General features: G+C 40.7%; 1 protein-coding gene across 4 annotated transcripts in view; it reads right to left on the bottom strand.

Moving 5' to 3' along the window:
• The window catches only part of BEND7 (BEN domain containing 7), a 46,656-nt gene that overhangs the window by 11,835 nt on the left and 15,535 nt on the right, over positions 1-19,286 (bottom strand). For 3 of the 4 annotated variants that reach the window (XM_052681239.1, XM_052681240.1, XM_052681238.1), the window contains exons 4-7: positions 14,193-14,315; positions 11,444-11,709; positions 6,509-6,734; positions 1,769-1,888 (exon numbers count right to left, since the gene is read on the bottom strand). In XM_052681239.1, coding sequence (XP_052537199.1) covers positions 1,769-1,888; positions 6,509-6,734; positions 11,444-11,709; positions 14,193-14,315 — 735 coding nt within the window. The remainder of the gene's footprint in view (positions 1-1,768; positions 1,889-6,508; positions 6,735-11,443; positions 11,710-14,192; positions 14,316-19,286) is intronic. The other variant, XM_052681241.1, reaches the window with a different exon arrangement.

Below are 19,286 nucleotides of genomic sequence, written 5' to 3'. Positions count from 1 at the left end.
TTCACCAAACTCAGCTTCATTTATTTTTCTTTACAGTCTTGCTAACTTGGAGACAATATCCTCTACTTAGATGCTTCCATCCCAGGAAAGGACCAGAGATGAAAGCGCCATTTAAAAGGTAAAAGCAGAACACCACTGTCATTTTAATTAATATCCTGCAGAGGCATCAAAAAGTCCTTAAAAAAAAGATGAAAAGAAAATAAAAATCTAAACAAAATTAGGTCAATCTTCTTTCCTGAGGGTCTTCTGCAGACAACCCAAAGGCCCTCTATTTCCCACATCCCACACTGTGCTCTTCACCTACAGAGCCTAATACTGGGCTCCTGTCCTGCCCAGCCAGCCTTCGAAAGGGGCAGAAAGCAGTCATGTTGTACAGTATCAGTAATCTGACACTATCGTTAACAAGATTATCTTGTATCCCTCTCTCTTCCCTCTCCCAACATGCACAAGAAACCCTTATTAAAGCTAGTGATGGTTTGCTGTTCTACTCAGGGAAGCTTATGCTACTGAATAATCTGCATTTTGCTCCCAGTCCTGTGTCAATTCTGAAAATGCTGACTGACACATACATGGAGCAGGAGAGAAACACTCTTCTGTTTTCCTGTGGTCTGACTCACCATCCCTGTCTTAGCCACTTGGTTTTCCATTCCTTAAGCTCACAGATGCTAACAGGTGTCAGATGCTCCAAGGGAGAGATGGGCAGGAAATATGACCACAGGAGAGCCTTAAGAAACACTAGAAGGGTGAAGTGATCTACTGCCTGATTCAGTAGTTAGCAAACCTGCCCATGGCACAGGGATTGGAACTAGATGGTCTCTGAGTTCCCCTTCAACCCAAGCCATTCTATGATTCTATGAAAAGTAAGCGAAGCCCCTTGTAGGACAGGCGGCACGAAGATGAGAATGAGGCTAGTTAAGCTTTACGAAGCAATTACACATCTCTTAATCAGTGCTATTGCTTTCAGGTTCCTATGAATTCCACAAGGGATTTGGAGACTGCACACTGCTGTCTGTCAGCTCAACTGAGAGCTCATGGGCCAAGTGCTGGAACTGCATCACTGCTGGGCCAGTCCCACAATCAAGCACGTATGCTGTCCTACAGAGCTAAGTAACTGCTGCAAATCCCTACTGAAATTACTTGTTAGTCACCACAGGCAAGCTCACTCGTGTGCTTTGGTAGGTCCTCATAAGCACAATCAGTGTGGGTCATTCTTTTTTTTTTTTGCTACAGTCACGTCCATTCTTTCACAAGGAATGTGACCTTCCAGACACACACAGTTTGGAAGGAAAGGTAATTTAGGTTATGTCCTAACAGTACAGAAGTGGCTTGTCAGGCCAAGTAACACAGAACTTAAAACCTTCCACCTGCAACCTGGCTGGATGAGATAGTTTATAACTCAGATTCCATAGAACACTAGGAAGAATGCTCTTAACTTTTAGGTTGCCCTGAGAATCAGGCATTGAACTCGATGACCTTCATGGGTCCCTTCCATTGCAGGATATTCTGAGATTCTAAGAAGTTACAGTTGCTAATGGAAGGAGGTTGGAGACAACATTTGAGGAAGACTCTAAGCTAACTTGGTTGCAAAAACAGCTCAACTCGTTACCCTGTACTTGACAGAGAAACCTGCTAAACCTGAGAGATCAAATTTTCATAGAGTGAACATATACAACAGTCACATTTAACAAGAAAGACAATTCTGTGGACAGAAAGGCTGTACGATTTTAATTTTACTCCCATATGTTTTTCCTAATATTTTTATACATACCTGAGCCTCTTTTTAATCGCCTTCTTGCCAGTTTAATTTGATCCTGAAGAATTTGGACCCAGTCCCTAGGACCAGGAAGTTTATCCACATGGTTGGCAGTGCAGTATCTTTCTGTGAAGACTGAAATAAAAAGATACCATCTTTTTTAAAAGTGCCACCACAATTGAAATAAAGGAGGCTGAAGAGGATTACAAAGAAAATGTACCAAAGCATCAACTGCACAAAATTGAATTGCCAAATCTGGTCAAACTCAGTGTTTCATGATTTTATCATTCAGAAGTCATTTGTCTATATAACTATCATAGCTATTACTTACAAAAGCCTATCCTAAAGAAACAGTTTATACCATCCATGTGACATCCATGAATTTCACACTAGAATATCACCAAAAAATAACACCATACTTTGAACTGAGTCTCCAGATGTGGTAGGCACTTCTAACTGCTGCTTTCCATATGGTGTAAGAAGAGAACTGAACATCTGGTCACCTGCTGGGCTCTTGGACTCATTTCTAAGTCTACAAGCAAACTGATGGAAGACACAGTTCCCACTATGGCAGAAATCCCTGCAGTTGTTGCTCTCAGACCACCAAATTAGATGGAATAGTATTCTTATAAAGCCACTAAAAGAAAGACTTCCTTGTGAAAAATACTGTTCATCGTACAACTGAGAGGTGTGCGAAAAGGGCAAAAATACAAAAAATATTATTACTGCTAATATTGCTATTGTAGGCTTGGTCATGGTTCTCAGAACCAACTGTCTATTATGACCACCAGATAAAGAAAACTGGTTCCAGATGAAGGAATTTGTAATCCTTGGGAATAAATGTTGCACAAATGGGACGAGGGAATATGTAGCAAAAGTTGACCATTTGGTATTTTTGTACACAGAGTTTTGACACAGTGCTGGCTGGTAATTCCAAAGGAGTCCAAAGCAATTGCACTCTCCAAATTCTTTTCACATTCACAATTTGACAAAATCACTGCATGAAAAGCATTAACAATACTTTTCTCTGTAGTCTGTTCAGCAAAGATGAACAATCACTCAAGGAGCTCAGAGAAGTCAGCACAGTCTCACATGGTGCCAGCATTCAATCTTAGAGGCTCTTTGAAGGCAGAAATCATCTTTCCCTTCTGAATCCATGTGGTCCTTAACACAATGGGAGCCTGACTGATGTCCTAAGTCTTGCACTTCAAACATGTGACTGCAGATTGAGTTGGTGACCATGGCCTGGGGGTCATCCTGTGACAACAGGCTGTAGCCAGGTTGTCTATTGCAAGTTCCTAAGGTGGAATTACGACCTTGCTTGCTGTGGTCTGCATGGGAAACTAAATCATGGCAGCCTTGGAGAGCCTGTACATTGCCTTGCTAGTTCTTCTCTTCAATGAAATTCAGAATAGCTTAGGTTGCTCGATGCTTGGTTATGAAAGCACTAGGACTGAAAAAAAAATAAGTGGGAATGTAGTAGGAAGAAGGCAGAAGAGGGAGCTCATCATTCCAGTTCATCTGAGCTGTACTGTGGTAACCACCCGTGCCATAAATCAGATCAAATCCCCAGCAGATCTGAAGACAGCTCATTGACTTCTGCAGGAACGGACCTTCATGCAGGGCTGGATTTTTTGCCAAGAACATAATGAAAAAACAACTACCTCTGATCTTTGTTCTCTCTCTCCCCACTCCTCTGAGTTGTAGGTGAAAATTGATGCAGCTCACAAGAGAAACTGATTGTTCAGGAGAAATGCTGCAAGTGATTCAACAAGTGCCACTGAATATCCAAAGTCAGACAGAAGAATTTCTCACTGGCTAATCATTCTGTTGCAGCAGTATTAAACTGCTCATAAAGATGGTAGTTAAAATGCTTCCAGACAAGGAGAATTTTCAACCCAGCAGTCTCTCCTTAGAGTTCTCTGCTCATGTCTGTCATGAATACAGCCTTGTCTCCGCTTTTGTATCTCTGACATGGGGAAGGACTGAAGTGCCACTAAAGGATATCTTGAACACGTGGCAGAGGAATGTCCTAACGAAATAATGCAAACAACATGTTGTTGTCCTCATGGAGATTTCATACTGACTCAGTCATTTCTTGGAACAAATGAAACCACAGTGTCCGACAGCCCAAGGAAAAAGGGTGCTGCTGGAGCCAGGCTGAGTAAAGATCCACAGTACATCAGCCCTTAGCATTGTATTCCATCACAGCTTCTAGGAACAGGCTCCCCTAACACAGATCATGAACTAGAGTTTGGGCAATACTTTAAGTAGCAGTGAAGATTATTATTACAGTGGTGTCCAGCAGTACCACCACAATTTTTATCTGTGAAACTACAACTCCTTCCTTTCTTCCCCACTGTCACTAAGAGAAGAGGCTGAACCAGACTTCAGAATTTGCTCTGGTAATACAAACTTAGCTACTGAGAAACACTGTTCTCCATAGTGGGTGGTGACTGCTCTTTTAATAGTGCTACTGCATTCACTGAAAAGCAATTTTTTACTACAGTGCTGGTCCAAGTAGTGGATTTTTTTTAATAATTTTGATTCATTTCTCTTCCATTTAAAGCTTTTTGGGAAGACCAAGATACAGATGAAGTGAATTCAACTTCAGATCTTCACAGAGGATTGAGCTCAAGGAAAAAAAAAGGTAGTATATTAAGACTATGACACAGACACCTTACTAAAGAATCACACGAGTTAAAAGGGACCTCTGGAGGTCTCCATGTCCAACCTCCTACTGAAAGCACAGTCAACTAGATCATGATGCTCTGGACCATGTCCAATGAAATTCTGAATACCTTTGAGAACAGAGATCCTGCAGCCCCTCTGAGCTCCAGGTTCACTGTCTGATCACCCTCATGTTAAAAAAGCTTCCTGTATCAGGTTGAAATTCTCCATGCGTCCAACACTTCTTGCGCCTCTTCAATCTGGCTCCACCTTCTCCATGCCACTCCACTATGCAGTAATGGACAGCAATATGGTTTCTCCTGAGCACTCTCTTCTCCAGGCTGACTGACCCCAGTTCTCTCGTCCTTTTCTCGCAAGTCAATTCACACACTTATGTCATCACTTACCTACTTTGGTCCTGTAACAATCTTGGTGGCCATCCACTGGACTCACTCCTTACATGTCAGTGGTTTTCTTGCATGAGAGTGGAGGTGAAACTACACACACCATGCCTGCAAAAGGTTTCCCTTCCTCTTTTAGCTGCCAATGTGCTTACAGGAATTCTTCTCATTGCGTTATGTCACCTAGGTTACCTTGTCCTGTACCTCAGGACAAGTCAGGGGCCCGACAATAATCATAGAATCATAGAATGGTTTGGGTTGGACCCTTAAGATCATCTATTTCTAAACCACAAGGACCACCTCCCACAAGACCATGCGGTTCAAAAGCCCATCCACCCTGGCCTTGAATGCTTACAGGGATGGGGCGTCCATAACCTATCTGGGCAGCCTGTTCCAATGTCTCACCACCCTCACAGTAAAGAATTTCTTTCTAATATCTAGTCTAAATCTACCCTCTTTCAGTTTAGAGCTATTTTCCCTCATTCTGTCTCTACATGCCCTTATAAAAAGTCCCTTCTCAGCTTTTCTGTAGTCCCCCTTCAGACACTGGAAGAAGGCAGCTATAAGGTCTTCCCAAAGCCTTCTCTTCTCCAGGCTGAAGGGCTCAAACTCTCTCAGCCTCATAGGGGTGCTGCTCCAGCTCTCTGATCATCTTCATGGCCCTCCTCTGGATCCATTCCAACAGCCTGATATCTTGTGTTGGGAGCTCTAGAACTGGAAGCAATACTCCAGATGTGATCTCACGAGAGCAGAATAGAGGGGCAGAATCACCTCCCTTGACCTCCTGGTCACACTTCTCTTGAAGCAACCCAGAATACAGCTGGCCTTCTGGGCTGCAAGCAGACATTGCTGGCTCCTGTTGAGTCTTTTATCAGTGGACACCCCCAGATCCTTCTGAGGGCTTCTCTCAGGCCATTTTCCGCCCAGCCTCTATTTGATCTTTGTCAGCCTGTATTCGTGCTTGGTCAGCTCTGCTTTGCAGTGCAGCCTGTCTTTTTATAACTTGCGTAGTTTTTCTGCTATATGAGATTTCAAAACTGCAGAATCCAATTCAGAATCTCCCATGTAATGCTAGCTAGCTCTTTATATGTTGTGATCACAGTGCTTGACGGTAGATGTGTTATTCTGGAACCTGGAAAGTAGTGATCACTAGCAAAAAAGATGCAACATAAGAAACACTCAACTAAGAAACTTATTTCCACAAAAGGTAAACCTTCACAGTTTTTATGAGCAACAAACTCATCTCCTGGTCCCAACATAATCTTCCACCACTTCTCCCCTATTCAGCCACCAACTACTGAACTATTTACAGAGCAGACACAGTCAGATATACAGCAAGCCTCAGAATTTTGATTAAAGAGGAACAGTTGTGATCTCATTATGTTTTCAAGATTTCTTTGTGCTTCTGATATCCAGAAAAAAAAAAAAAAAAAAAAACCAAACTTAAAAGAACATTGAGATTCTTTGGAACCTTGGAGCCTGACTTCAGAAACCAGAATCATTGGCTTAAACTTAACACAAGCTGTCCCTGTAGAATCTATTTTTAACAAGTGAACGAAAGAGAATAAAAATAAGACTGCATATTTTAATAGACCTAATGCACGTCAGAAATTCTAATCCCTTTACATCCTCCTCAGTTGAGAATATGTTCTAGTTACACGTATGAAAGAAAGTAAAAGCATACCTTTTATTGCACCCACAATATTTTGGTCTAGTCCTTTCCGGTTGTCATTGAGCCCTCTTTTCCTTTTGCCATTTGGTAAAGAGTTAGCCAAAGTCTGGTCATCAAAAAATGCACAAACCAGCTTCCTAAATAGCAGACTTCCTGAGCGAGTATAGTTTGATAATATAGAGTCCAGCTGAGATTTCGGCATGAAGACATCAAAGCCTTCTGCAAGTTGCACTTCTGGCTACCAAAAGAACACAAATGTTTTAATTAAAATGGCATTCAAACACATTATTTTACTTCAGTCATGCATCTGGTGAGATTTCTCAATCAGATAAATAATCAAACCATGAATCTTTTTCCAACTATTCAATACCACAGCAGCCTACTTCATTGAAATCAAACTCCATCAGTGAATAAGAACTTCAAAAGGCAAATCAAATAATCACACTTACGTCTAGCCACTGTAATAGTTAACAATCACTGACATTATTTCAAGGCATACAGCTAACAAAAAAGAAAAGAGATACCTTTCAATATTGATAATAATTACAAAGCAGATGATCATCCTAGAGCGACATTCCTACACAAAGCTTTTGAGCCATTTAGCTAATCATTTTTATGGACCTGTTTCCTTGGCAAACGATGCTGATTAGCATGCTGTGGGACAGCCAGGTACTTCCAGGAAGGACAACTGCAGGGCCAACAGCCCCATTCCATGCAGCTTCCCAAGAGGGCTCTCAGTGCAAATGCCATCTATACGAAATGAAGTAGAGGATGACTTGGAGGTTGTCTCTTCGCCAGTGCTTGCTGATCAGCTACTTTTCCCTTGGTTTCATATCCCCTAAATGCATCCTGAGAACAGGATGATGTTACGCACACGGCTTATTTCAGCACAGAAAATCTCAGTGGCAAATCACTTCCAGAAAGGGAGATGGAGGAGCAGAAGAGGGAAAAAATGATCTTGTATTTCATCAGACTTGTCTCAAGTACACTACGGGCCAAAGGCCTGCAAAGAAGTCCACTTTCTGAGTTTTTCTGTTGCCCCTGTCTGTACAAATCAGAAATTACATGAACAACATTTACAGCATTGTCTTCTTCCTATGTCCATCACCACAAAATGCTTACACAAGGCATCTGCATGGAATAATTATTTATACAGCTTGAAGATGCATCAAGAAAAGACTGTATTTAAGATAATATCTGGAAGTTGGAAAGGGGTAAAAACAACAAATCTGTGGTTGTGATATGAGAAAATAAAGTTACAGCCTCATTCCTAACAACTTGCTCTTCTTTTTTTTTTCCTGTATGAAAATACATTCACCAGTGATGGTGCATTTTTGAAAATGTTTACAGAGCAAGAGCAAATGCCAGCCTACATCAAATCACCTACAAATTTATTGAGTCTAGCTGGAGGAAAGGGCTGCCAACTGTAGAAGGATTTGGCTGCATAACTCTTTTTCCATGGATTTTTAAAATCAATACCAAGAGAGTTACAGCAAGAAATATCTTCAAAGCATACACTATCACTGACCATGCATGCTTACTGGGTGACAGGTACACAGAAAGTGAAGACCACGATGCTTCTGGAAGCCAGAATGAAGATTCGTGAAATATGCAGATAGTAATAAAAAAGTAATAAACCGAAAAACACATTTTCTTCAGTTTCTCCTGGATAAAAAGTAGTTTCTTTTTTTTTACCGTGAGAACTGTAAAAATGCTGGATCCAGCAAAACAGAGTTACTCTATTTGACATTTGACAAACTTCTGATGTAGGTGGGCTTTTAATATTTTACTTCTAAGTTTCTGGTGATAGCCAGATTTTCAAATGTAAATACATATGGGCCAGGTTTACTACTTGGGAAAAATTCCACCTCATGTTACTCAAAAACCAGAATGTAGCTGCCATGGTGTCAAAAGCATCCTACCCTATTTTGCTTCTTCGGTCTTAAGATAGTAATCTAAGATGACCTCAATGATACCAGCAGGCTAGACAAGTCATTCTCACTAACACAGCTGTAAAATGCAGTTGAAACCTCACCTGTGCATCAGCACGGAGAAGTCAATATTATTTTAGTTTTGAATTCCTCATATTAAATATTTTAATCAATTTCTATATTGGCTGAAGGAAAAATACTGATTTATACTTGCTCTCCTTTAGCTGAAAATTATTCTTCCATCAAAGACAATCAGTACCTAATTAAACTATATGATCAATTTAAATGTGATTTCTCAAAAGAAAAAGCATTTATTAACAGGTAATGATCCTGGCATAAGGAACTGGTGAGTAAACTACTCCTTTACAATAAAATAAATAAGACCTGAATGCCAAAGGCTTGTGCAGTGCTAAAATTAACAGGAAGTGAATTAATCCTAAACATTTCAATAGGCTCCCTGCTTAGATCAGAAATGATTAGATTATAAATGAAACATTACAACAGTAAAACAAACACATGAAGGTTTAACCAAAAGTAACAGATAATTGCATTAAAAAAGTGGGTTATCTGATCCAAGGTCCAGATTAAGAGTTGGTCTCACTGAGCTGAACAAAGGCTTCTTCCATGTTCATAAACAGCACTATTTCATCTTAGCAGATCTGAACTAATTGCAGTGGTTTTGGTTATGTAGCTCTAATTTTCTGTAAAAGAAACTGAGATCTTCAGCAGAGATGTCAACGGCGAGCTGGATCTGTCAGCAGTGTGCCCTGGAGCTAAAAAGGCCGACTGTACCCCGGGGTGCACCAGGCCCAGCACTGCCACTGGGTAAGGGAAGGGATTGTCCCACCCTGCTCTGTGCTGCGTGGCCTCACCTCCAGCACCGGGTGCTGTTTGGGTGCCACAGCACAAAAAGGACAGCAAACTGTTAGAGGGCTACAAAGATGGCGAAGGGTCCGGAGGATAAGACGTATCAGGAGCGGTTGAGGTCTCTTGGTTTGTTCAGCCCAAAGAAGAGGAGACAGAAGGGAAGTCTCATGGGGCAGCTCTGAGCTCTGCTTTCAGTGACAGGGCCTGAGGGAACGGCGTGGAGCTGTGGCTGGGGAGGGGCAGGGGGTGCTAGGGAAAGGTCTGCACCACAGGGCGGTGGGCACGGAACAGCCGGCCCAGGGCAGTGGGCACGGCACCGACTTGAGTTCAAGCAGCGTTTGGCCAACGCTCTCAGTCACAGGGTTTGGATTTGGGGTGGTCTGTGTGGAGCTAGGAGCTGGAACTCCATGATACTTCAAACTCACGATCCCTTCCAACTCAGATGGTTCTACGACCTTAAAGTTCAATGAACATGGGGAAAACTACAGTGGCAGCAGTACTGTGTATGACCCCACAACTCACTCAGTATTGTAAAGAGAACAATAAAATACAGTGCTATGCAAAACATCTTCCAGGTTCCTTAGGCACTCAGACATGCTGGTAGTGAGCACGCTAGAGATCCTTATGACTAAACAGAAAAAGATAATACTACCATTCATTCAGAAAGAAATGACTTTATTTAGCTTTCTCAAAATGTTTAAGGTCACATTTTATTTCCACTGTTAAATATATCTCTTTTCAGAACTCAACAGTTTTATTTCCAAAGGCAAAACAAAAATCAATTTGTTTGTCTTAGAACTCTGTAACTATATTCAAACAACTGCTGTGGTAAACACTGTCCAAAGCATGGGAGAGCAGATGAAGATCTGATTTATGAACCACACGTTTGCTGTTCTTTCTTAAGTTCAAACTGGCATCTGCAAAGGACTGTGCCCAGCAATGAAACACATTCATAAAGTCAAATTAAATTCCATTGCAAGCACAAAACAAAAGCACTGTTTTCAAAACTATGTTTCAAGCTGAAAAGTGTGCCACAAGCAAAGACAAACTGCAAGCAGGAAAAACACAGTGGCGATAAATTACTGGCCTCACCCCAAAACATTCCCTCAAACATTAGGAAATATCATAGTGCAAAAGGACCTCTGAGAAACCTCAAAGAAAGCATGGAACTAGTTACCTCATATCACTACAGACCCACATGAGACTGCAACCTAATTAGTGGTGTGGCTTGCATCTATATAACTGAATTACCACCACTGCTCTCTTATATTAGTAGTTCCCACTTTCAGAAAGGTAGAACGTTATCTGCAGCATTGTTTTCATTTCTGCTTATTGATGCTGAATTTAATTATGCTTTTCTATCTCACAATATTTACAAAATTGGAAATTACCTTCTCAAAATTAAAAATGTATTAGAGAAATTAATGATCAGTTTACTCATCAGTGAACTACTCAGACAACATCTGTTTGGTCATTAAACAAAGCAAATCAGCCTCCAAATACGTGATGTTTCTATTGATGCATACATGTTATGTGAATCGAGAGATCAGGCTTTGTGCCATTTTACATGTGACAAGAACATGTTTTAAGAGCAAGCAATTTTGGCTTCTTTAGTTACAGTCAAATTATCAGTAGTGCCAAGGCACTTATCTAGCAACCACAATGTTGAAAACTAAAGGACCCAGTTCAGCAGACTCAGGTATGAGCTTTATGGATGTGAGAAGACTTCTGAAGCCAGCAGAACCAGCCAGTCATAAAATAAAGTGCATGACTACATCCTGGTAGGATAAGGGCATATAAGAGAACAACCTGAAATAGTCAATAAATGACAGAGTTTGGAACTGTTTGTAAATGTAGCACTTTCCTGATCTCACGGTGGCTCCTGGGACCAGGAAAGATGAAGAACAAATTTCCACTGCAAGCTCAGACAACAGAAAGCCTTAAATTCAAGACTGAACTTCACGTTTGTGAAACTTGGAAAACAAAAACAAAAATCTATCCAAACTGCAGCATTTGTCTCCATTCAAAACTACCCAAGGTTTTCTTGTTTATTCAGCACAGAGGGAATACATTTCAAGCTGATATGTACATGTTTTCCCAGACCAGCGCTTTAGAAACCTGCGATTCAATGTATTGAAATATAACTTACATCTGATGAAGCTGATTCAAGGATAATTCCAAATCCTGAAAGAGGGGCTTCTACGTTGAGAGGGGGTTCAACTGCTTGCAGATTGGAACTTTCAGGGTTTGCTGACAGCTTCTTATCATTCTCTGCAGCACTGGTTTTCTTATTCATAGTAAATGGCTCAACAGTTTTGAGGGGTAGTTTTTTCTTTTTATTTCTCTTTCTTGATATTGTTGACTTTTGTGCACAAATCAGAGGAACAGGAGGTTGTTGTCTGTTTTGAGTCCCAACTGAATGAGAGAAAAGTAATGAATTAAATTTATAGACAAAGAAACTTGTATAACCACACAGACACACCATTAAACTACAGGCACGCTGAACTCATCTTCTGGATAAATGGTTCAGTTTTCAGTGCTGTTTGTGCATGTGGAACAGTTACATTTTATCTCCTTCGCATAATTTTCCAGTATGTACAATGGAGATAATGACACCGAGCTGCAGGATGAGGTATTTGAAGACATATTGATGAATAGTATTGTAAGAAAATCAGAAATATATGGCTCTTCTTCCTACTGACCACCGGACGGCCAGTGGCATGAAGGACGTAAGTAATGATTAATTTGTATGCTCTCTTGAATGACTGAAAATCTCACTGTCTTTGAGCATCTTTTATAAAACAGCACAAGTGCTAATGCAATTACAGTTATTTTTCTGAGCGTAGTCACCAAGTTAATTAGCTCAGCAAGAACATTTCAAATATTATTATGTCAAGAATGAGTGAAAACACTATTCAGTACTTTAATTTTTAGGAAAGAAGTCACACAGATATATCAGGTTGTTTTTCTTGCTCATACATAGAAACTGACAGTTCATGTCTTACTTTTGAAACCTAAGATATCATATTTTATATTTATCAATGTTTCGTGTTTTTCAGTACCCACTATTCGAAGTCATTTGTACAAATGGCACCAGTCCTGAACCCACACCAACGTGACAGAACACTGCAGACACAATGACTTGTCTCCATGGATCAGTTAATAAGATCAAGAGCAAAACAAAAAAGAAATCTGAAGTGCCATACATCTTTGTTTTACCACACGCAAATCAAATTCGTTCCGAACTACAAGTGAAATACAAACGGTCCTCATCTGCAAAGACTAAGGAAAAAAGGAACCTTATTACACTGCTTATCACACAACTCCCAGGGCACTTCCTTCCCGATCAGAATTTACAGTGCTCTAATTTTTTCTGTAGCATTTGGACAGAAGGCCATCTGAATACCAAAAGAAGTTACCACACCTTCATATACTTATTTACATTGTTGTTGTTTTTTTTCTATTAGCAACAAAAAAGACCAAACATTTTCTTTTCTCTACAAAACCATTTTTCCACACATATCAGGAAATATGAAGCACATCCTGGCCTTTGCATTAAGAGATTCCCAAACTTTTTATATGGTAGATACACAATACATCAGAACTGTTCTTGCTATTGAGGAACCAGCTCTTCAGGCGTAAACTCCAGTCTGTACCTCTCACTCACAAGTCATTTTTAATCAGGCACATAACGCAATCAGTTTAACTGTGCAAAGAATCCCCTGTTCCAGCCAGGACTTTAAAACTGGGCCTTCATGTCCTTTTTTGTAAATGGGTGACTTTTTGAAAAGCATTTCCAGTCCAATACAGATTACAAAATCTGTCTGATCCTTCTCTTGGCTCACTGATAAGCCCTTCACTCCACCCATATTTGTGTAATTACTCCACACTCCCTATTCTTAAGAGCTGGTACTGTACAGCTACCATAAGAGAAAAATCTCCATAGCTCCACTCCCTGTCATTCACAACAGATGGGGAACTTAACTGACAAAACCCCCAATCTAACTCTTCATTAATATCTACACTAATTTTTATGAAGTATGGAGGCTGCAGCTTCATTGCAGCCTACAATGAACCACTTAATTCCCAGCTGCCCATTATCTTAGAATCATAGAACCACCCATGTTGGAAAAGATCATCTAGTCCAACCATCCACCCACCACCAATATCTCCCCACAAAACCAAGTCCCTTAGCACAACATCTAAACATTTCTTGAACATCTGGTTCTAATGCTTTTCTGGCACTGCACAGCTCGTAACCCAGCAGAAACCCAGCCCTCAGAGTGTTCCCCAACAAACAGATTCCTGCTAGCCCCATTGGAAGCTGAACATAGCTCAACAGAGGAGCTGATAAGCCAGCCTGAAGAACAGGAGAGCCCACAACGTACAGCAGCTAGCTCAGCTTAGGCTATCGTGAAGCTGGAACTTGAAAGATCTTTAAATGAAATGTTATACAGTAACCTCAAGTTGCCTTCCAAATTTGTTTTAGTTTTGTTTTCCCTAATGTTAGTGAACTAGGTAGTGGCAGGTAAAGAAGCATCTCCCAGTTCTGAACAAATACACACAAACTGGGGGCAGTTATGGCATCTAAGCATACCAGGCCTACCGTTCAGCCTCCATTACTACAGCACCTAGACACACATTAGTCTTCTCAAATTTAGCCACGAAAGATTCTTAAAAGTTAATGTCTCCTGTTATGGGTAAGGATCGGGCCCTGAGAAATAAAAATCACATTTCCACAGAGCCTGTGCAAATTTCACTTTGAACAATGTGTCATTAAAGCAGAAAACAACTCAGGTTCTGCTTCTTTCTACCTACAGGGCAGACTTCTTTCTACCAGGCCATTTCTCCAACAAGGAGATGCCAGTCATGGACACGCATGGGACTGGTCATTGTACCTGACTGAATCTGGATCAGTTTCCTCATGGTCTTGAGCTCCTGAAGAATAGCCTGTAGAGTTGACTGGCAATTACAAGTACAGCAGTTTGGTCCAATTGATGAATTCACCATTGGGATTTCTCCTGAAAGAGAGAGGAAAGAAATAGGGGAGAGATTATGTAACCCACAAATATTATAAAAATAAAAATGACCCACAAGCATTTGAAGCTGTTATCAATACACTTGATCATGAAATTAGATCCAAAGCAAAAAAGCAAATAATTTTCTATGTGGTCCTTTAAGAGGAAGAGGCTGCTAGGTTTTATCCAATTGCTAGTGTGTGCAATTATATACAGTAGGGGATGGCTCAGAGCCTGAATACAATGCACTCTTCACAGCAGGGCTCTCTATTGTCAGGCTAGTTCATCCTGAATAACAATAGCACCAAACCTCATTATAAACATACTCACTTTATCACGCACAAAAAAGCCCATCTCTCAGAGCAGTCCTACAAAGAATGAAGACAGGCTGCGTAATAAAGGTTTATAGTGCACATTCAATGGGGGCCTTAGAACTTTTAAACTGCTTGAATGTTGCATGTGATTCTTTACCACATGAATTGAGAATGAAAATAAAATCTTCTATTCAGAGAAAAATAAAAAGAAAAAAAATAAAATAGCAGACTAGAAATGAACCACCAGCAAGGAAATCTTTCAGATTTGCTCCTCTGTCACCAAATGTGGAATTGTTTCTAATGGCATGTTTTCCAATACTGCAGCCTACAAGATGGGTTTTCTGAAATTTCTCTGATGATTCACATTGTATTTGAATAGATTCTCCTTTTGTAGTAGCTTTTACCAGTATTTAACTGAATTTACACAGTTCTACCTCTTTCCAATGATATTGTTACTGCCTTGGCTTCCAGATGTTTGGCACAGTAGGTCCTCAATTAGGACAGGCTGTAACAGCTCGAAGTTTTCAAGCTTTACCTGAACAGTTGTATCCTGTGCTTTAGTTTGAAATAACAGTATGGCTTTAATACAGCAATAAACAAACAAACAAATCCAAAATACAATAAAACTCCTAGCAATATCTGCTTGAAACTGAGGCCAGATGGACTGTACCTCCCTTCATTTCAGAATGTGCTTAGCATCATTTAAATTGATGGCTATTTTATTGATTGTCAAAGCATGCAAGAGGAGGGATGATCACTTAATGAAGATATACATGAATGGATGGAACAAAAATCATCTCACTTGGTGTCACATGTGGTGGACTTCAGAGGGTGTATTTCCCTTTTTTTTCCTATATCCTGACAGTTATCAGGTGCCCTTTAATCATTTCTTAGCTAAAGTGAACACCAGCAACTCATTTTATCTTTGCTCATAAATCCTTCCATTTTTTCATTATTACTTTTGCTTTCCTCTGAAGCCAAACCAGTTATTAATACCTTTTTAGGTTTGGTTTGCATTCTTTTCATCAGAGCTCCACTGATGTCAGACCTGCACACATTCTCTGACTTCAATTTTCATTTGCAATGGCTAATGGCAACTTAGCCCCAGCTGAACTGATCCAACCCTTTCTTAGGTCTTTCAGTGTGCCCTATGCTTCTCAAAACTCCCTTTCCGAGGTTCTTGTTCTCTGTCCACTTCCATTCAGCCTGTTAGGCGTTATGCAAAATCCATCATACCTGAGAAGAGTGGTGATTTTTCTCCCAGAAATGGGTTACATGTGAAACTAAATCTGAAAGACTCCTGCTAAAACAAAACTGGATTATTGACTCAGCACAACCCTGCTTAGTTTGAACTCATCCTTCCTTTGTATCCTATATTTTCACACTGAAAGCTCCTTGGGGCATAGATTGGATTTTCCTCCTTTGAGTGGCTCATGAAGTGTTTTTAGCCCTCTGTAACATTTTTTTTTCTTTCTGTACTTGTTAAGCTTTGCAACAGGTAACTCAGAACCCTTGAATTTGGCTCCAACACCCTTCTGCCTATTTGTTGATGTAGACTTTTTAAAGCAGATGTGAAGGTCAAGACTACTTTCAAATTTAATAGCATCAGCATAACTCTGTGCTTTCCATTAAGACAAGCAGGCATGGCAGAAATGGAGCATGTTTCCCAGAAACATAGAGTCCCAGAAAATTAGGGAAGTTTATTAATTAGAGAAATGCACAGTAAGAAAATCCTATTCATCCCTTCCTCCAGGCTATACCTTTCTCACTTCTCTGTTGTTTTGGATTAATATGTTCCTTAGGATAAGACTTATGTCTTCATCAGAATCAAGTATTCAAACTGGGACTCTGGAGATAGTATCTGGGAGACTACAGAGGGAGACAGGGCTCCTGGCTTTTGTTTTCTTCTTAACAAAAACTCTACACTGTGGTGAATTACTCATAAAAATTGGACAAAGCCAATTCCACCACTAAATACCTGTACATCCTCCTTGTTGCAATGTAACACAATCCTAATGAAAGCACGCAAGCACTGAGGCTCCCGATGGAAAACCAAAAGGTCTATTTTCCCACCGAGGCATGGGGGATTTACATTATAATCCCCATTAGCATTGATAGAAATTACCCATGTAAATCTACCATAGATACTGGAAACGGGAAAAGAGACCACCAATATTTCAAATCAAAGCAGGGTTCTACTGACTTCATACATATTCATGAGGGTTTTTTATTTTATTTCTACCCTCCCTCTTCTGATCAGCTTCTGTTTTGTAAGAAACATCTTGTAGAGTGTTCTCAGTCATTGTTCCAAGCACTACCTTTATCATTTTTAGAGGACAAAAGCAACCCTTTTCAACTTGTTATAAATCAATTTTTAATTTCAAAAAGAGAACAGACTTTTTATTTTTATGAAGGAGTCTTTAAAGAGCCATCTCCTTCTCTTTTGGAAGCTAGCCAGCATGTGAATTTGATACTGGCTCATATGATTGAGAGAAGACAGAAATACATCACAGAACTACACTGCTTCCCCTGTGTGTGCAGCAAGTAGCCCAGGACAGTGGTTCTTACAGCTGGATCTGCTGAGAGTAAATTCATTTAGTGTAATATTGCTATGCAAGTTTATATTTGAAAAGCATACAAGTGAAATCCATTGCAAACAGTCTTGGCGTAACCAAAAAAAGAAATCCAGCTGCTACATCACTGCCAGATTACCTACAGTTCCGAAGAAGTGAAACTATTTCAGACAGACTCGAGTCTGGTGGCTGTAATTGGATAGGCATGCTTATCACTCTTTATAGCCCTAAGATGCTTCTGCTAAAATCAGCGGGTCACAGACATCGACCTGACATCCTGACTTGCAGAACTGCTGCCTTAAGTCCAGTTTGGAACAAATCACTTTGCTTTGCTTTTTCTTCCTTCTGTTGCTCATTCCTCCTTCCCTCTTTTTTGCCCGTTCTGTGCCAGTATCTTTTTCACAACTGCCTTCTACACCAGCATTTATTGAACATTAATTCCAGCCTTTTCCTGAACCACATTCACCATACAAGTAAATACTAGATCATCTGAGATGCCCATTACATTCAAATTTGAGTAATTCAGGCAGCCTACAGTGAATATAAACCTTAGCTTCCCATCCAATATCTATCCAATGGACAGAAATGGTTTCTTTACTCATATCACCAGCTATAGGGGCCTGGATATCTCCCCAGTCACCACCTAAGCCTGACAAGCCTAGGTTATAATCCTGTGCCCTGAACAGTGCTCTTCTGTCCCCAGAAAACTGTGCTAGATGAGGAGCACTCACAGAGATCACTTGCAGCCCATGTCATTTGCTTTCTTTTGACAGACTGGGCACCACAACCCAAGCAGAGAGACTGCCCAGCAAGATCCACAACACCCAGATGGAGGCAGAACCTGTAATCTGCCCTCAAAGAACTGGGCAAGCCGCCACTCAAAGGTGGCCAGGGGAGAGGGCCCACACCCAGCTTTATGTAATAGCCTAAAGATTACATTCCTTTCTGCAGCAGAAGAGCTGCAAAGGGAGGGGTGAAAGGTGTCTCCACCCGGGCTCCTTCAGCGCACTTCCCCAACAGATGGGAGATGTGGGCATCCATTCTGCAGGGACAGTGAGACCACTCAACCCCAACTGACTTTCTCAGAGCTTATTGAGGGAAATCAACAGTCAGCCAAAAATCTCTTCTCCTCATACAGAAAATATAGAATACTGAAGAGCTGACATTTTCTTGCAGATGGGGCCAAATCCCATCAACATGGTTTAGTTCACATGCTGAATCAGGCCCCTGAGGGGGAAATAGGTGCTGCTCCACCTACTTTCTGGATCCAGGAACAGGCACCTAAGCTGTGCAGGCTCAGGCACTTCTATGCATGCTGAGAATTGTCCCTGCAGGTGCCCACGAACTCTCAGGCCAAAGAGGGAGCCAGGTCCTTCCACACTTAAAATCCCACCACAGTATGCATAGATTGGATTTTGCATTCAAGTCTAAAACAAGCATTAGGTCCCTCTTTGCCCCTACATCTGACTCTAAGTTACACTGTATCTTTAAATAGCAGCTGTCTTTTTTTTCTTCCCCCCCCCTTCTTTTTTTTTTAAAGTAAGTGTTACAAAACAAACAAACCTAGCATGAGTTACTGCAACCTTTCTCCACATCACCTGGTACAGCTGAGTGAATCACTGTCTATAGGGAGAAACAAACTCAGTCCTGTGAAACTTAAGTCTGTGTATCTTTCAGTGCAGGGATGACACTTCTATAGGGCAGTACTGAGAATAACAATAGAACTTTTTTTTGTATGATACAAGCAATGGGAGCGTGTTTGCCTTTAGATAAGGACACATAACTGTACAGGAAGTCTGAATACCTTCAGAGTCAACTAGAAACTGCAATCTACAGAAAGCGTAATCTATATAATATCCTTTTTTTGCCTACCAGATGACAGAACTGAGGTGCTCCTTTAATATGAAAACCCTTCTAAGTGCAAGGCTGAATATCTGGAGGAAAAACCTTAATTTGGATTGTTAAAGAAGACCTTCAAGATTCTGGTAGAAAAACCTTTGTTCTTTCTGGTACTGATGACAGTAAGAGAAATGAATTCAAAGGACACCTCCTCCCCCCCCCTTACTTTAATATAGAATTCTCTGCCA

This window comes from Tympanuchus pallidicinctus, unplaced genomic scaffold (genome assembly GCF_026119805.1).
Source record: "Tympanuchus pallidicinctus isolate F22 unplaced genomic scaffold, pur_lepc_1.0 scaffold19, whole genome shotgun sequence".
NCBI lineage: Eukaryota > Metazoa > Chordata > Aves > Galliformes > Phasianidae > Tympanuchus > Tympanuchus pallidicinctus.
This window is presented reverse-complemented; position numbering and strand designations above follow the sequence as displayed.